Below are 15,585 nucleotides of genomic sequence, written 5' to 3' on the forward strand. Positions count from 1 at the left end.
CGATAGTTTTACGTAAATGTGAATCACCCAGAAAAAGTCGAGCGATTGCTCACAATGCTGGCGTTTGCCTTGGACATTTTCAAAGGGTTATTCAAAAAAAAAAAAAAAACATGACAAAAACAAACGTCCTTGGATTGATTCGTGAAAAAAAAACGCCAGGCAAAAACCACTTCTGAGGGAGAACATGAATTAAAGAGGGCAAAAAACGGTGAGGACGCAGTTAAAAGTTAAGTCAAGTCAAGTCCAACTTCATTGTCAAATGACCATCATCATTACTATTTACTCTATTCTTTTTGTAACACGCATTTGTTTCATATTTTGATGCATTTTTATGATTTATAAAACAATTATTTCTGAATTTTGGCGGGGGCTTGGAACGGATTCGGGCATTGACATGGAAAACAACTTACAAGATTTTATACAATTTCGACATTTCTTCCAGAACCAGTTAATTTCCTAAGTAGAGGTACCACCGTAAAGCCAAAAGGACAGACCTGCTGCGCAGTGCTTTTTTTCAATTCAACAGAGCAACGCGTCAGGGCTGTGTAACCGCAGCTCGCCTCTTTTCGAACCGGGTGACTAATATTTGACCCATTACCACTGCGGAGCAATTTCCAAGCTTTGGATATGGATTATGGACGTGAGTGTATAGCGTAAGTGGATGGCGCCAAGAGAACAGTTCTTTGTCCAGCTCAGTAAACACAAAATGAGTGTGACTGCTGCCGTGAAATTGCGACTCCTTAAAAGACATCGATCCTCCATCTAGTAGCGGCCCGCAAAGTCCCTGCCGGGGGAGTCTAAAATTTCTCTGTTTTCTTACACACGGCAAACCACAACCTTTTAGGGGTTTCACTAGGGATGGGCATGATCATCCATGAATTGATTAATCGACGGCTAAGAATTTGGTCCAATGTGTGGAACTGATGGTCGATTTGTGGTTACTTGACACAATTTAGGTGGCATTCTTCTGCTCAACACAACACTGGCATGGAAACTCAGAACATGCTGAGAGTCAAGTGAATTAAAACGAAATAAATTTGCAATTCATTGATTGTTTTGGGCATGATCATCCATGAATTGATTAATCGACGGCTAAGAATTTGGTCCAATGTGTGGAACTGATGGTCGATTTGTGGTTACTTGACACAATTTAGGTGGCATTCTTCTGCTCAACACAACACTGGCATGGAAACTCAGAACATGCTGAGAGTCAAGTGAATTAAAACGAAATAAATTTGCAATTCATTGATTGTTCATTTCCTCCCATCGTCAATCATGGGAATTTCGTCAAATGCCCATCCCTGGTCATGTATATACAGTAGCTTATCCTCCTCTGACACAATCGGGCGTTACTATTAAATTAGGAAACAACTGGACATCATTAGGTTAAGGTGCAGGCTGTGTGTAGTTTTTTTTGTTTGTTTTTTTTGTTTTCCAGTGCTTTGGCTCTCAAACTGCCAGTCCTTTTCCTTCATCTTCATCGTTTTGACCTGCTGGTGGTCAAACATCAGACTTTATGCACCAAGCAGAACACGAAGCCAACACAACGGAGAGATACCTACACGGTTATGTACAGTCCTTCCTAAGAGTCTACAGTCTTTACTTTCCTACTCTGTAAACGCTGCTACAGAACACAACATGGTAAGAACAACGAAACACTGACGAGATTTGCTGAGTGTGTGTTTTTATGTGTGTGTGTGTGTGCACTGCGTTTGTGTGTGCTAGTTAAAAACAACGTATCGTGCTGTCGCGGGAAAATATGAATCACGGAGTGTCAGGAAAAAGAAAAAAAAAGATTTGGCATCTTAGGTTTGCGAGGGGTAGGGGGGAGTTGTCTCTTCCACTCACAAATGGCGAGACACATCAAACTTCGTCTGGGGGAGGGAAAATAAAAATCGAAGGATTCCTTGCGAAGCCTGCTGGGATGGCCCAATCAAACAAAACAAGCTCCGCCCTCAAATCCCGCCCCTTTCCCCTGCAACCTTGGGCAGATTCAGGCCACGCTGGGTGTTAATTGCACCTCCGGGACAGGCGGGGGCGCTATAAGGTGAAGAGGGCCGCCAGGCAGAGCAGCAACGAAGCCAGAAGTTGACTGCATGGGGACAGGTGTGGCGCGGCGTTTGTCTCCTCACTTCGGGAGGGCTCGGCGGGTTCATGGCTGGTGTCGTCTAGATGACGGAGGGGGAGGGGGGAGAGAACACATTTACGTCAAAATATTAACAATGTTTTGACTACTACAGCATTCGAGCCTCCAGTTGTTGGTCATTTGAAGTATTCTAACAATAATCAAGCCACATCAGGGTTACTGGCTCACGTTCACAACTTTATTAGACACTACGGATTCTGAGTTGCCATATGAACTTGGGTTGCTATGTCCTACGGATACAGTGGTACCTTGACTGATGAATTTGATTCGTTGGGTGAGCAAGCTCGTCACGAAAGGGATATAAGGCAGCAGGCCGTCCCACAATTGACACATATTGAAATGTAATGTTGGGGGGGGGATGAAATACATAAAAAAAACCTCTGCAATACACATTTTGGGTTATTTTTCCCTTTAACTCATTCACTCCCAAAGACGTTTTTAAACGTCTTTTCAGATTGGTGCAGAATTGGCTGGTACTGAATGAGTTAAGTAAACTGAATAAACTGCATGTGGCTCTCCTTGCCCACATGTGAGAGCATTAAAGAACCTTCGTTGCTCTATTTTTGTTTCCACTTTTCTCAAGCGACGGCGTATCAGAAAAAAAAAAACAATCAACCAAGTGCCGTCTATTACCTTGAAAACCGCGTAAGCACCGCGTAAGTCGAGGTACCACTGTTGTACGTTATTCTCCGAGGTGGGCGCCTTTCTATGAGCGGGGAAAGGAGCAGGAGCATGCAAAGGGGCAAAGCAGAGGTAAAGCTTGTGTGCCACAGGGGTGATCAGGCACTGAAAAAAAAGCTCATGTTTTGAGGCAAGCAAAGCAGAGGACCGAGGCATGCAAAGGGTAGACAAGTCGGCACGACAGAGCGGCGGGCAAGGAGCCAGGCGCAAAGAGAGGAAGGTAGGGCATCAATTATGTCAGACGGTCTTTGCACGTCCGCGCCTTGTCCTCACGTCGATATCCAATGCAATTTTAACACCCAAGTCAGGATATCCCGTCGTGACGGCTGCGGCATGTGCGTCCCGATATAAAAATGCAGGCTCACGAGACACCGAATCAATGAACACGTTTGAGGGTGTCAAATGAATGACTGTATATTTACTGCCGAGTTTCGAGATAAATATACAGCGCTTGGTGTGATCGTTATGTGCGTCCGGTCGGGGGTTGACACGTTTCATTCTTACGAGTACATCGGGGGTGCACAATTGGTTCACCAGTTGATATGCTTGCGCAACAAAAGTCTGTGTGCAAGTATAAATATTATTTTCTAAGTATAAAAATTACGGTGTTTTTTTTTCTACAACCGTTTGATTTAAGAAAAAAAAATCAATGTGAAAAAATACACACAGGATAAGCCCCTCCCTTAAAGTAGCATCGTTTGGAAACCCCTCCCGCCATTTTCCTCATGTCCGCGTGACGTGTGGTGGCAATAAATGTGATTTCAATGCAATTCCACTTTTATTTGTATTTCTTCTGCCGTTTCTTTCAAATCATCTTTATCCGGCGTCGCGAATGGCTCAAGATCTTAAATCCTGTATCGTACGCGATGGTTCTTTTCGTGAAGATTATTTTCACTCTCCAATTTAAAAGCAGGCCGTAGATCTCTTCCCCCCGCCGCCCCCTTTAAAAATGTGAAAAATACATCCCAAATTAATTTGTTTGTTTTTCTGGATGTACGATCATGATTTTGTCGGCGAGTGTTACTGTGTGAAATTTTAAACTAGCTCCAACCGTTCCATATTTTCTTCACCCAATTTCTTTGGGAAGGATGATTACAATTTTACACCCCAAAATGATTCATTCTGTTGCATAAACAAAGGTATGGTGCTACGGTGGACTGGGGTGGGGGTGGGGCGGTGGAGGTGGGGGGGGGCGCGTTGGAGATCATGCGGGGGATGTGAGAAGATGAGACATGGTGGCACTAACAAGGGCTGTGGACAGACGCACGAAGAGAGTAAAAAAAAAAAAAAAGCAGGAAGCCATACTAACCTCGTGGTTCTAACGTATTGTCTACTTTGTCGTTTACATCGAAAACACGGTCATGTACACCTATAGTTCGCACACAGGTGTCTATAAACAGAAGATAGGGAGAATGAAATCATCATCATTAGAGGTGGATATACGCCAGGTCGACAATTGAAGCCCCCCCCCCCCCCCCCCCCCCCCCTCTCAGCACTGATAGTCAACACGTCAAGCAACAAAGCTCATGGCAACATTCAGATAAAATATTTTGGATGCTTTTTTTTGTTTGTTTTGTTTGAAACATATTCTTAGCGAGTAGCAGCAGTTTGGAGACAAATGAGAGCGGCATGTCGGGACAGCGGGCCAAAAAAAAAAAAAAAGCTTTGTCGGTGAAGTCGAGAGACGACATCGAGCGCTTTGTTTTTCAACACGCCAATTGCGCACTTCAACGGGCTCCGTTTACAAAGCCTTACTTGATGGTCGGACGAAAACCTTCAGCTTCAGGCAGGTTTTCTTGCCGTTCTCCGCGACGGTGGAGGCTGGAAAACAAAACATATGCAAATTAGATGAGGGCATTAATGGAGGGCGAGATGCATCGCACGCACCAGGCCAGCAAGTTTACGAAAGAGAATTAGGGCCACACTTGAAAGAAATTGAATATTAGGAGAAAAGACTTGCCGTGTCAAAACCAAGACCACTCAAACCCCTTAAAAACCGGTACATGTGCTTAATATTTATTTCGTCATGACTTTATTCTTGAAAAAAATTAATTAAATTTCAGAACATTAGAATTTTATTCTTCGGAAATTTTGACTTCGTTTTCTCCAAATGAAGACTTTTTTTCTTGGAAAATTATGATGGAATTCTTGAAAAATTGTCACGTCGCTCTGAAAATTACAAGGTTATTCTCTGGAAACTCGAACTTTATGCTTGGAAAATTATGACTTTTATCGTCTTAAAATACAAAATTGATTGGAAATTATGACTCTTCATCAAAAGTAACTATTTTCTCGAAATTAAAAATGCTTCGCTCGCAAATTTGAATTCTATTCTTTGAAAAGTATTTTTATGGTGCCTTTATTCGCTGAATATTTAATGTTGAATTAAAAAAAAACATGAAATTACAAAACGTTTTCATTTCAAAAATGGGGACTTGACTCTCTCAAAATTAGAACTATTTTGCCAATTACATTTTCCCAAACGGACAATGACATGTTACGCTTTCACAATTTTATTCTTGCCCAATTACAACCTAATTTATTTAATTTCCGTAAAACTGGGATTTTGTTTTGTAATATTTGAAATTAGCTATTCAAATTCATTTTTCGTTCATCATCATATTGAAAGGCACACTTTGGACACTGTTACATTCCAAAATAATAAAAGTACAATATTATCTTTTATAAAGCTCCTGCATCGGAGCTCAAGTGTATGTGTCCTCTGTGTGTACATACAAAAGGTACACGATAAAAGTACAGTATGTGCTACACGTCCTATCAGGCAACAGAGTGCTCTAAAAATCCCTTGTGTGAATAAAACGTGTGTGTGTGTGTGTGTGTGTGTATGTGTTGGTTGACCACTAATGGCCATGTAGTGAGGCAGCAGGTGTTGTCTCCTGTAAGATGAGGATAGGGCAGGGAGAGGGGCTGGGGGTGGGGGGTCAAACACATGTCACTCGGAGCGCGGGGAGAGCACAATGTGTGCATCCATCACGGTGAGCACTTTAAAAATACACACCCCTGCCTTGGGTCAGGACCCTGAATTTAAAGACAAAACAAGAGTTGTTTTTTTTTTATCTCCACGCTGCGCTTCTGCATGCACTTTGTCTTTTACGGCGTTGCCTGCCCGCCATAAGATGGGGTGAGTTGATGTTGCGCGCGGATCATTCCACAGCTGACATAATGAAGCGATGAGGCTGTTTTCCGAAAGGCGACCATTTGGGATCTGTCATGTCCTCCATGGTGAACTTTCACCTCAGCCCTCCCTTTTGTCTCCCTTCCAGCTGCGTCACCTTCTTCTTTCGTCTGTCACCATGAACAATGAGCCATCGAGAGCACCGCCGCACCGTTCTGGCACACTGACCACCGAATTTCTCATTGGTTGCTAGCGAGGGGTGCGACATAAAAAGTATGAGGTGGGGCATTGGCCATGGAAGAATCCATTAAATGAAGGTGTGAGTGAACCCAGCCCCCACACCCTCATTCATTGCTCATTTCATTTAGAAATTAAGAAAATGTAATTCTTTGAAAGCAACATTATTAGTGTGAAATTACTTTTTTTGTAACTGTGACAAAACCATGGGGGTGTTCCGATCAGATGTTTATGCTGCCAATTCTGAGACCGATCGCATACATTAGCTGCATATTTTAGACCTGGGAACAACTAACTATTACATAATTATTATTAATTACTATTATATAACTAAGAAGTGAGCCTTGTGAGGCGGCATGGTCTCATGGTCTCTAGTTGGCTGCTGGCTGCACATTACGAGCTGCGGAGGAGCGGCAATGAAAGGCATTGATCAACATCAACTGACCGTGTACTTTTCTATGCAACCGGCACTGCGGGATACTCGGCTTTACACAATGATCATGATCAAAGAGCTTTAAAAAAAAAAAGCTCGCTGTCTTTCTAGAGACGCCGAAGCAGTTTTTGGGTGCAGAATGAAGAGAAACAATTTTGCCTCACAACTTTCATCATGATCACCACGTGGCTAGCTTGATGTTGGCTAGCTTAACATGTCCACTCTATCGTCATGAAATGTCAATTGATGTAAAAAGCTTTCAGAAAGTCGAAATATATTCGTTAAGTGGCACATATGTAGTATAAGGTTAGCTTACCAAATGAATCCCGTGGCTAAGTGAAAGTCCTGCCTTGTACTTGTACTACTGCTGACTTGCATTTTTTTTTGTAAAGTTATATAAGATCCTAAAGGCCGTTTTCCTCTCAAACGTGCACTTTCCATCTTGCCGGCGTTATTCCTCTATAGCGCTCTGTTAGCGTTAGTGTTGTCGCTATATCGGCTTTTATCTGTTCCTAGGTCATGTGTCGGCGTGCACGAGAGTTGAGCGCAGATCAGATGCTCTTCTTCACGGCAGCGAAAAGAGAGTGAGCCCTTATTATCATTATTTCAGCACACACTAATGAACCTTGGCCATGGTCGCCACACACACACACACACACACACACACTTTTAGTCCTTCTTATCTTCCACTATTATAACTGATGCACACACAGAGTGAACAAACACGCACTTACACGTACACACACAGCCTCCAGATGTCTTATCTTCATCATGTCACCATCGTTGTGGGCAGATCTGAGCCCCGACCATCGACACGAGCTACTTAGCGCCAGCAGCTGCTCGTGAGAGAAGTACGGGCTGCCACGGAAAAAAAAAAAAAAGGCAAAGAGCACGTGGAAGGGGTCTCTGTCGTGATGACAGTGACGCCAAGCTGCTGGGAGATTTAGACATTTGTTCACAGCGCACAAGCTCTGCATTGACTGAGTTATAAAAACATGACATGAGCTACAAGAGGGCTTCTTTTTTTTTTTTTTTTTTAATAACGCATGCATGTGTACCTAAATGTTTATAGGGACTAGCTACTCTTTGAATTTAGCTCCACCCTAGTGGGAAAAGTCCACCAGCTAAGCCTGGATGTGTTGATGTCTGGAATGCTCCGCATGACTGGGGTGTGTTGTTGCTTCTACGAAGACAGATGAAGCTTTGGCTCCACATGCCTGTCTTGTTCGCAGAACCTCAATCTCTGGTGAGGATCCCTCCAGCCTGGCCCATGCAGCCCATTCCTGTTCCTGTGCCTGTTTAATTTGGATTAGCATGCTGCAAAGGGCCGGCTTATTGTTCTTGTAGGCTCTAAAACCAACACCTGCTATTCTGGTTCCCATCAGGCCCCGCAAGCCTCCTTCATCAATCTATGAGCAGAGGGGTGGCTTTAAGAGATGGGCAGAAGAAAGGGGAGGTGGGGTGGTGGGGGGCGGGGGGGTCGCGGGGATATTTGGTGGGTCAGGACGCCGGGTCAGGTTACTTCTTCAAGCCCCTTCCCATAGCCCGGTAATGGCCGGTCCCTGCAGTACATTGCATTATGCATCAGCATTAAGGCAAATGGAATGAAGCAGAATCCAATTACGGCAAAACAAACAGGTGGGCTCAATGCGGCTTAGCTGCTGTATTGTTTCAATCACACGTCGAGCCAAACCTTATTGCATCTGTAATGTTATCTGCAAAACACATTTCCTTGACCATTCCCTTCGAAATTTCACGTCCTCGGTTCTGTGGTGGGTGGGTGGAAAAATACTGTTTATAGCATACTCAAAGAATTTCGACATGCAAAATGATCCAAGGCTGGCACGGTGGACTAGTAGTTAGCATGTCTGCATGACTGCCTCTCTGTGAGATGTTAAAAAAAATGCAAGAATGTGTTGATGTCATCACTTTTATTTATGGGATTTGGACTGATGGCCGGCAACTTCAACCTGTGGCTCCGGGCCATCGGGCCACTGTTAATGTTGGACCGTGCTCTGTAAATCATTATTCTTTTTTTTTATGTTAATTTTTATATAGAACATTATTTTCAATCACACCATTGTTCAAGACTTCAGAAATTTTTATTTAAGACTTAAAAATGCCAATGAAGGCCTTGTTTTTAGATCCGTAGGATCCTTAGATAAGAATTCTGTCACATGCTTTGGGTCACAGAGTCTGAACATGAATACAGTGCAGCTCAGTTTAACATTAGAAACGGCATGCATTTGGAATATATCACCGGCTGTGAGAGTGACAAGAATGATGATTAACGTTGACAATTACACGCACAATTCACATAAAACATCTGCTGGTCTTCAGAGCGCGGCATTAATAGGACCTCCATATTGAAATGAGCAGGCGGCACGGATCCAAACTGCTTTTATTCCCTTTGATTGTATTGTATTGATGGCATTAGAAATATGGGTGAAGCTTTGATACATTTCTGATATTGTTTGATTCTCTTTTTGGGGCATCTCTTTTAAGTATTGCAATGATCGGATTTTAGTCAACTACCCCAAAATTTGCAATTGTATATGAAAATATGAAATCCAACGGAAGATTCATATTTGGTCTCGCAAGGCTCGGACGATACAATTTTGTCACGGTCCTGAAATTGGGTGGTGATCCCAGACATGTTGCAATACTTAATTATTATAAAGTATTGAGCCCAATGTAATTTAATATGTATTGAGAAAAAAAAAAACAGAGGCAACGTGTCTCCAAAGTGCCATTTGACATTGATTCAAATGTGCTGCCCTCTATTGGCCTGGAAAATTAACATATGACTAGCTGCTTTAACGTATTGATATTCACTGAAAGTATCGACACTTGGTATCGGCACAAAAAGTATCGCAGCACAAAGCAAAAACGTATTTTTTTCCCATGCTCGAGTGTTAGGTTATGTTATAAGAATCTGACCTGAAAACGTCTTTTCGGAGAGGTCATTATTACAAGCAGATTTCTTGTACACAATCTCTTGGCTGAAATGTCTTGTTAGCATAGTGTGGGTTAAACAGAACAATGTGGTGTTCAACGCAGAACATTCCGAACCGGGTAGCTCTGCCAGCTCGCTGGAGAAAGTTGGTTTTGGCTTTGAGAAAATACCGTTGTGTTTGGGAAACAACAGATTCCACCAGTTCGCGTTTAAATAAACCAGCATCTAAGAGAGACGGCAACACTGATAAATACACACAAAATATTGCTTTGTAGACCCTTTCTGCATGTTTCCATTTGTAAAATTGTCTCCGGGTGTGGAAATAATGAAAGGGTGGACTTTTAAATCATGCAAAAAAAACCATCACTGTCAAAAATAGGAGCCACGCGGCAACAAATTAGAAAAAAAACTGTAAGAACTACAGATCATCACTGAGAATCTACATGCATGCTCGTGCTTGTCTGCAAGCTGTGCGAGAGTCAAAAGATGGAAGAGCATCCACAGCGACGAGGCCCATTAAGCAGATGCTACTGCGGCGAGCACGCTATAGGAAAGCGATGATGAAGTAAGGAAATAGAAGGACTTGGCTCCACGCAGCTGCGGAGACATGTTCCAATCTCCCGGCATCTTCTCGCTTCCAGCCTTTGGAAACCAAATTCATTACTTTGGCAACTATTGCCAAGGTGAAGAGGTCACATCAATGAGAAATCGTATGGCGGAAAGGAGGCGTGTCTGCATTTTCCTTTCCATTTGCTTCCTTGTAAATCACCAAACTAATCTGTTGTTGAATGACGGTTACTGACACGGGCCGATTCTGGCACGCGCGTACTGTCTGGTGTTCGTTGTGGCATGATTCGGGTTGTTCCTTGCGTGTAAACGCAGCCAATGGCAGATTTGTGTTAATAGGCAGTCGCCCCCCAAAAATCTGCCACGCGCATTCAATCGGGATTGGGCAGCGTAAATCCAGCCTTGGTGACATGTGTCACAATTAGCCCAAACTAATTCTTGGTCAAAAGTCAACTAGTTGTGATTTTCAACCAATTTTCCTCCCCAATAATTGTCTGAAACAGTTTTTTTTCTTAAGTCGCCGCAGCATCAAAAATGGATGACAAGTCTCAACAGAGAGCAAGAGTCGCATCGACAATTACACGTCTTCATATATTCAAATCACAATAAACTGCGATTTATAGATGTGAGGTGACGTCGCCCTTTTTCAAGCGGTCACACTATCATCAATCAGAGTACATAATCTTTCATTGGTGCACTCAGTCTATCTCCTGGAATCATAATGTTGTCGTGATGGCCTTGGTATCCACCCAACGCTGAAAGTGCAAGCCTGTGTGAGCGTGCATAAGTAATCATAATGACGGACAGGAAAAGGGGGGGGGGGTGGTGGGTGGGGTGGGGACAACAAATGTATGCGAAATAACCAATTACGTATGATTGGTAATTATCAATATAGGTCGCAGGTTAACGGGCAAAAATAGCTTGTCCTTGTCTGCCTGATGGTGAATTATGATCAGCTTCGAAAGACCAGCATGAATAATCGCAGTCGGCAAAAATGGGCACGCGCAGTTAATCAGTCCTCACCTACTTGGAATTCCTCTCTAGTTTGTTTTATTATTATTTTTTTCCCCCAGGATTCTTTTATTTCTTTTTCTCATTCAAGCACTCAGGTTTGTTTCAGTTTGGTAAGTAAGAATTGACTTTGATTGTGTTGGGAGTGAGATTTAAAAAAATAAATAAATAGGGTGGGGGGGGGGGGGGGGTGTTGGTGAACTTGATGTGCTGTGGAAACGCAGGAGCAAAAAGGCAGTGGGACACCCGTCCATCTATCCGGTTCATAATAATGCATTCTCCACAGCGCGCAGCTACCACCCCTCTTCATTCACGTGCGTGGAAAATGCGCTCACGCGGGAGGAAGACGACGCTTGCTTACGTGCGTGAAGGTCCGAGGCGCATAACTCCAGACCGTCAGCCGACTTGCGAATGCCACTGACAGGCTTGATTCTTCATATGGACAGATGAGAGGCCCTGTACGACGACCGGGGGGGGGTTCATCTTTGTGCCGCCAATGGAACGGCGCCACCTCTTTGTCACCCATTAGTCATCCTTCCCAAAGTGCAAGCAAAATCGACTCTGAACCCCAGAGTCCGCTATTTCATTTGTCTATAAAAGCCACGTTCCTGCTTAGACTCTGGCATGTCTCTCTGCTCTTTGTACGAGATGCCAGAGCGAGCATCAGAGTATGAAATAAAAATTGCTACTTGATGAAACATTGCAGATGAACACTGAGGAATGCTGTCACCCAGCCGCAAGAATTAACCGGCAACTATAAAACCGATGGGCTGCGCGGGGGTTTTCTTTGGGTGGTCTGGCTCCCTCCCACATTCCCAGAACATGGCCTTTAGGTTGCCCGCGTGTGTGAAAGGTTGCCCTGATGTTGCCTGACACGTGACCTGAATGAGGACACGCACGTTAGAAAATGTGCTCCAGCGGCAGTGAGAAGAATCGGAATGAAACTGGAATGGTCAAGGTGAACTTTATGATCCCGAGGGGCCATCTGACTGGATATTAAGTAAGTGATTGAAGGCAATGACAGGAGGTCGGTTTTCGATTTTTAAAAGTATTTATGATGTCATTCTTAATCTGGTATTGGAACTTATTATCAACAAGACCACTTAAAGGTACACTTGCACTAATGTGATCCAGTATTAAAAGCTGGAAGAAAACTGCAAAAATAAATGTCTTTGTTTTGATTGATTGACACGAGATACTTCACAAGAGGTGAGGTAGACCCCTGGGCTCGTTGACAGTCAATCACAAGGTAGACAATTTAGAGTTATCACTTATCCTCACTTGCATGTTTTGGGAATGTGGGAGGAAGCATCCAGAAAAATTAAAATAAAAAATAGACGTAAGCATGGGGAGAACTTGCAAGTGCCCCTGATGAAGGCTTCAGTTAAGATTCAAACCAGGAACTAAAACCACAGAACTGTGAGGCAAACACGCTAACCACTACAACAACACTGCTGCACTCCAACCGCAATACTATCAAACAAAATGAAGACCACATGGAGCATTCTTCAGATATCATTTCTTCAACGGACATCATTCCGTTTTTCAGGTTCACTGTACCGAATACTTCGGTCTTTGACAATCACCGCACGAGCACATCAAGTAGCTCATCCAGTCAGCATCCTTATCTTTTCTGATGAGCTGATATTGGATATCTGCCCTCTTTCAGATTAAAATAACTCCGATCCAAAATGGTGTCCATATTATGGAGAGAGAGAAAAAAAAACACGCTTGCATCAGCATCCTGGGAGATGGCTTTCACTTAAACCGCCGCAGCGCCTTGTGATCCCTGACCTGAGAAGAGCTCCTGCTGTCCTCGCTTATCTCGCCCTGTCCGTCCAAGAAACTCACTCACTCCTCACTCTTAATGCCAGCTTTTGCTGAATTGCTTATGTATGCGGTCAGCGCAACGTTTTAATCCCAGTGTTGATTCTGACACACACTGACAAGAACCCACCATCGATGAAAAGCTCTTTAAAAAGTAGACCATTTCAGATGTGGGGTTTTTTAATTTTTAATTTTTTTTTTGGTTTCTGCAGATAGCATTTCATATTAAGCCCCACCTTCGCTACATTTTGCATAGCACCTAAGTGCACAGTAAAAAAAAAAAAACATGGGTCCAACAAAAAGGCTTAACAGTGGAAAGTCGGCGGCAGACCACAATCCGTTTGGGGAAGCTGGTTGATGTCAGATTTGTTCAGACCGTATTTCATGACATGTTTTGTTGTTTTTTAATAATCCGTTCCAAGGTCATACGTTGATGCTTTAGTATCAGTTTTATTGGCTGCGCGCGTAAAATGAACATTTTAAAATTCACAACATACGTAGTGCTGATGTGTTGCATCATGTATGCTGGCAATTCATTTTTTTTTCTTAAGACATTCATTCATTCATCTTCCGAGCCGCTTGATCCTCACTAGGGTCGCGGGGGGTGCTGGAGCCCATCCCAGCCGTCTTCGGGCAGTAGGCGGGGGGCACCCTGAATCGGTTGCCAGCCAATCGCAGGGCACACAGAAACGAACAACAATTCGCACTCACACTCACACCTAGGGACAATTTAGAGTGTTCAATCAGCCTGCCACGCATGTTTTTGGAATGTGGGAGGAAACTGGAGCACCCGGAGAAAACCCACGCAGGCCCAGGGAGAACATGCAAACTCCACACAGGGAGGCCGGAGCTGGAATCGAACCCGGCACCTCTGCACTGTGAAGCCGACGTGCTAACCACTGGATTACCGGGCCGCCGGTTCTTTAGACAATTTTTACAAAATATATGTTAACATTATTCCCTTTATTTCCTATTTTAAGTACTGCCCAACTGGTTCAGACACATAACATTTTTCATAAAATTTCTGATTAACGCCACCCTTTGCCTCATTATTCTAGTTTACAATTCGTACAATATACTCCTAAAAATCCCTGACGTTGACAAGATGCTGATATGAAACACAAACTGAAGAAGGATCACCTGCGTGTGAGTACACTCCTCCCGCCCCGCTCATGCTGACGAATCCGTTTTGTTTAGCGAAGCAGAGAACGCCGCCTCGTCTTATTTAATTCCTTCAGATGCAACAAAAATCACCTCTCGACCCGCAGTAAACTGGAGGGGCGAAAACATCATTAAGCGGCGCTTTCCGCACATAAATAAGATGTGACGTCTTAATACTAATCTACAAACAAGAAAGCTAATCAATCATACCCTTGCCGATTCATTTTTCATCCTGCTTTCCCTCAGCCTCCGAGTTTTATTAGAGATGAGAAACGGCCGGTATAGCCGTTTATACATGCATGAATTATATTTATGTATTCCATTACGGGCAATTTCGGATAAATACGAACCGGTGGATTATGTGGTGGAATATTGATCAAGAAAATTTCCCACTGAGAATTTTGAAATAATGTATGTGATCATGCTTAAATTTGATTCTGCCCCTCCCCCCCCCCGCCTTATAGGAGTTGGCCCAGTATCTATGACGAATCTAAGCGTTCAAGGATAGCGGCCTTTGTCTCAGGACACACTGACATTTGCGTCTGGTGCAGGTGTACGGGACGGTATAGCCTACTTGGGCGGCTAATGATGCATACAATTTTCTCTATTAGCCACACTACACCACACTACACGATGCACTCGCACGGCGAAGGCAAATGCGCTACAAGGTCACCGTCTAACTGAGGAGTATATGCCGAGCTGCTCCGCCCGTCAACACCTTCCACACTGAAAATGTGATGTAGTCTTTATTTATGGAGCTGGGGCAACATTATATGTAGCTGTGATTGGATTTTTTTTCTTTTTTCTTCAGTAATTACTTTTCCTGCAGGGAACTGAAAGCTGATTTCTTTGCCCCAATTACAAACAAGTCGTTCAAGCATGACATTTGGATGACTGCAATACAATATCCAAAATGTTATTTGTTGGAAGGGCATTGATTAAAAGGGGGCTCTTGTTGTCTGAGTCGGTGGATTGTCACTCCTTGCCTGTTATGTGACACACCCCAGGGATCATATGTAGGGCCCCAATTTTTTTTCTTTCAGTTTTAGTAGTTTAATTGATTGATTTGGCACTCTGGACTAGCAGTTAGTATGTCTGCTTCACAGATTGGTGTTCTGATGTTCAGTTCTATCCTATGTGTGAAATTTGCATGGTCTTCCAGTGCTTACGTGGATTTTACACAAGTACTCGGGGTTCTTCCCACACCCGGCATTTCAGGTTTATCGCAGAATATATTGTCCATAAAAAAGGTGCGAGTATGAGTGCGAAGGACTAATTGTCTGTGTTCTGCAAAAGTGGCCAATTCATTTCTCTGAAACTTTGTTGATGGATCGCACAGGAAAAAGCATACGTTACTTTTTGAAGCAAATCCGGATAAAAACGTGGCTTCGATTAATGTATTTTCACTGGTTGCCCATTACAGCCTGCTT

General features: G+C 43.4%; 1 protein-coding gene across 5 annotated transcripts in view; it reads right to left on the bottom strand.

Moving 5' to 3' along the window:
• The window catches only part of efna5b (ephrin-A5b), a 156,689-nt gene that overhangs the window by 29,162 nt on the left and 111,942 nt on the right, over positions 1–15,585 (bottom strand). For 2 of the 5 annotated variants that reach the window (XM_052068528.1, XM_052068531.1), the window contains 3 exons: positions 4,583–4,648; positions 4,137–4,217; positions 1,338–2,168 (listed from right to left, as the gene is read on the bottom strand). In XM_052068528.1, coding sequence (XP_051924488.1) covers positions 2,041–2,168; positions 4,137–4,217; positions 4,583–4,648 — 275 coding nt within the window. In that variant the 3' untranslated portion in view covers positions 1,338–2,040. Of the gene's footprint in view, positions 1–1,337; positions 2,169–4,136; positions 4,218–4,582; positions 4,649–15,585 lie in introns of those variants that run through there. The other 3 variants (XM_052068532.1, XM_052068533.1, XM_052068529.1) reach the window with 2 other exon arrangements.

Source organism: Hippocampus zosterae, chromosome 6 (assembly GCF_025434085.1).
Source record: "Hippocampus zosterae strain Florida chromosome 6, ASM2543408v3, whole genome shotgun sequence".
NCBI classification, from domain to species: domain Eukaryota; kingdom Metazoa; phylum Chordata; class Actinopteri; order Syngnathiformes; family Syngnathidae; genus Hippocampus; species Hippocampus zosterae.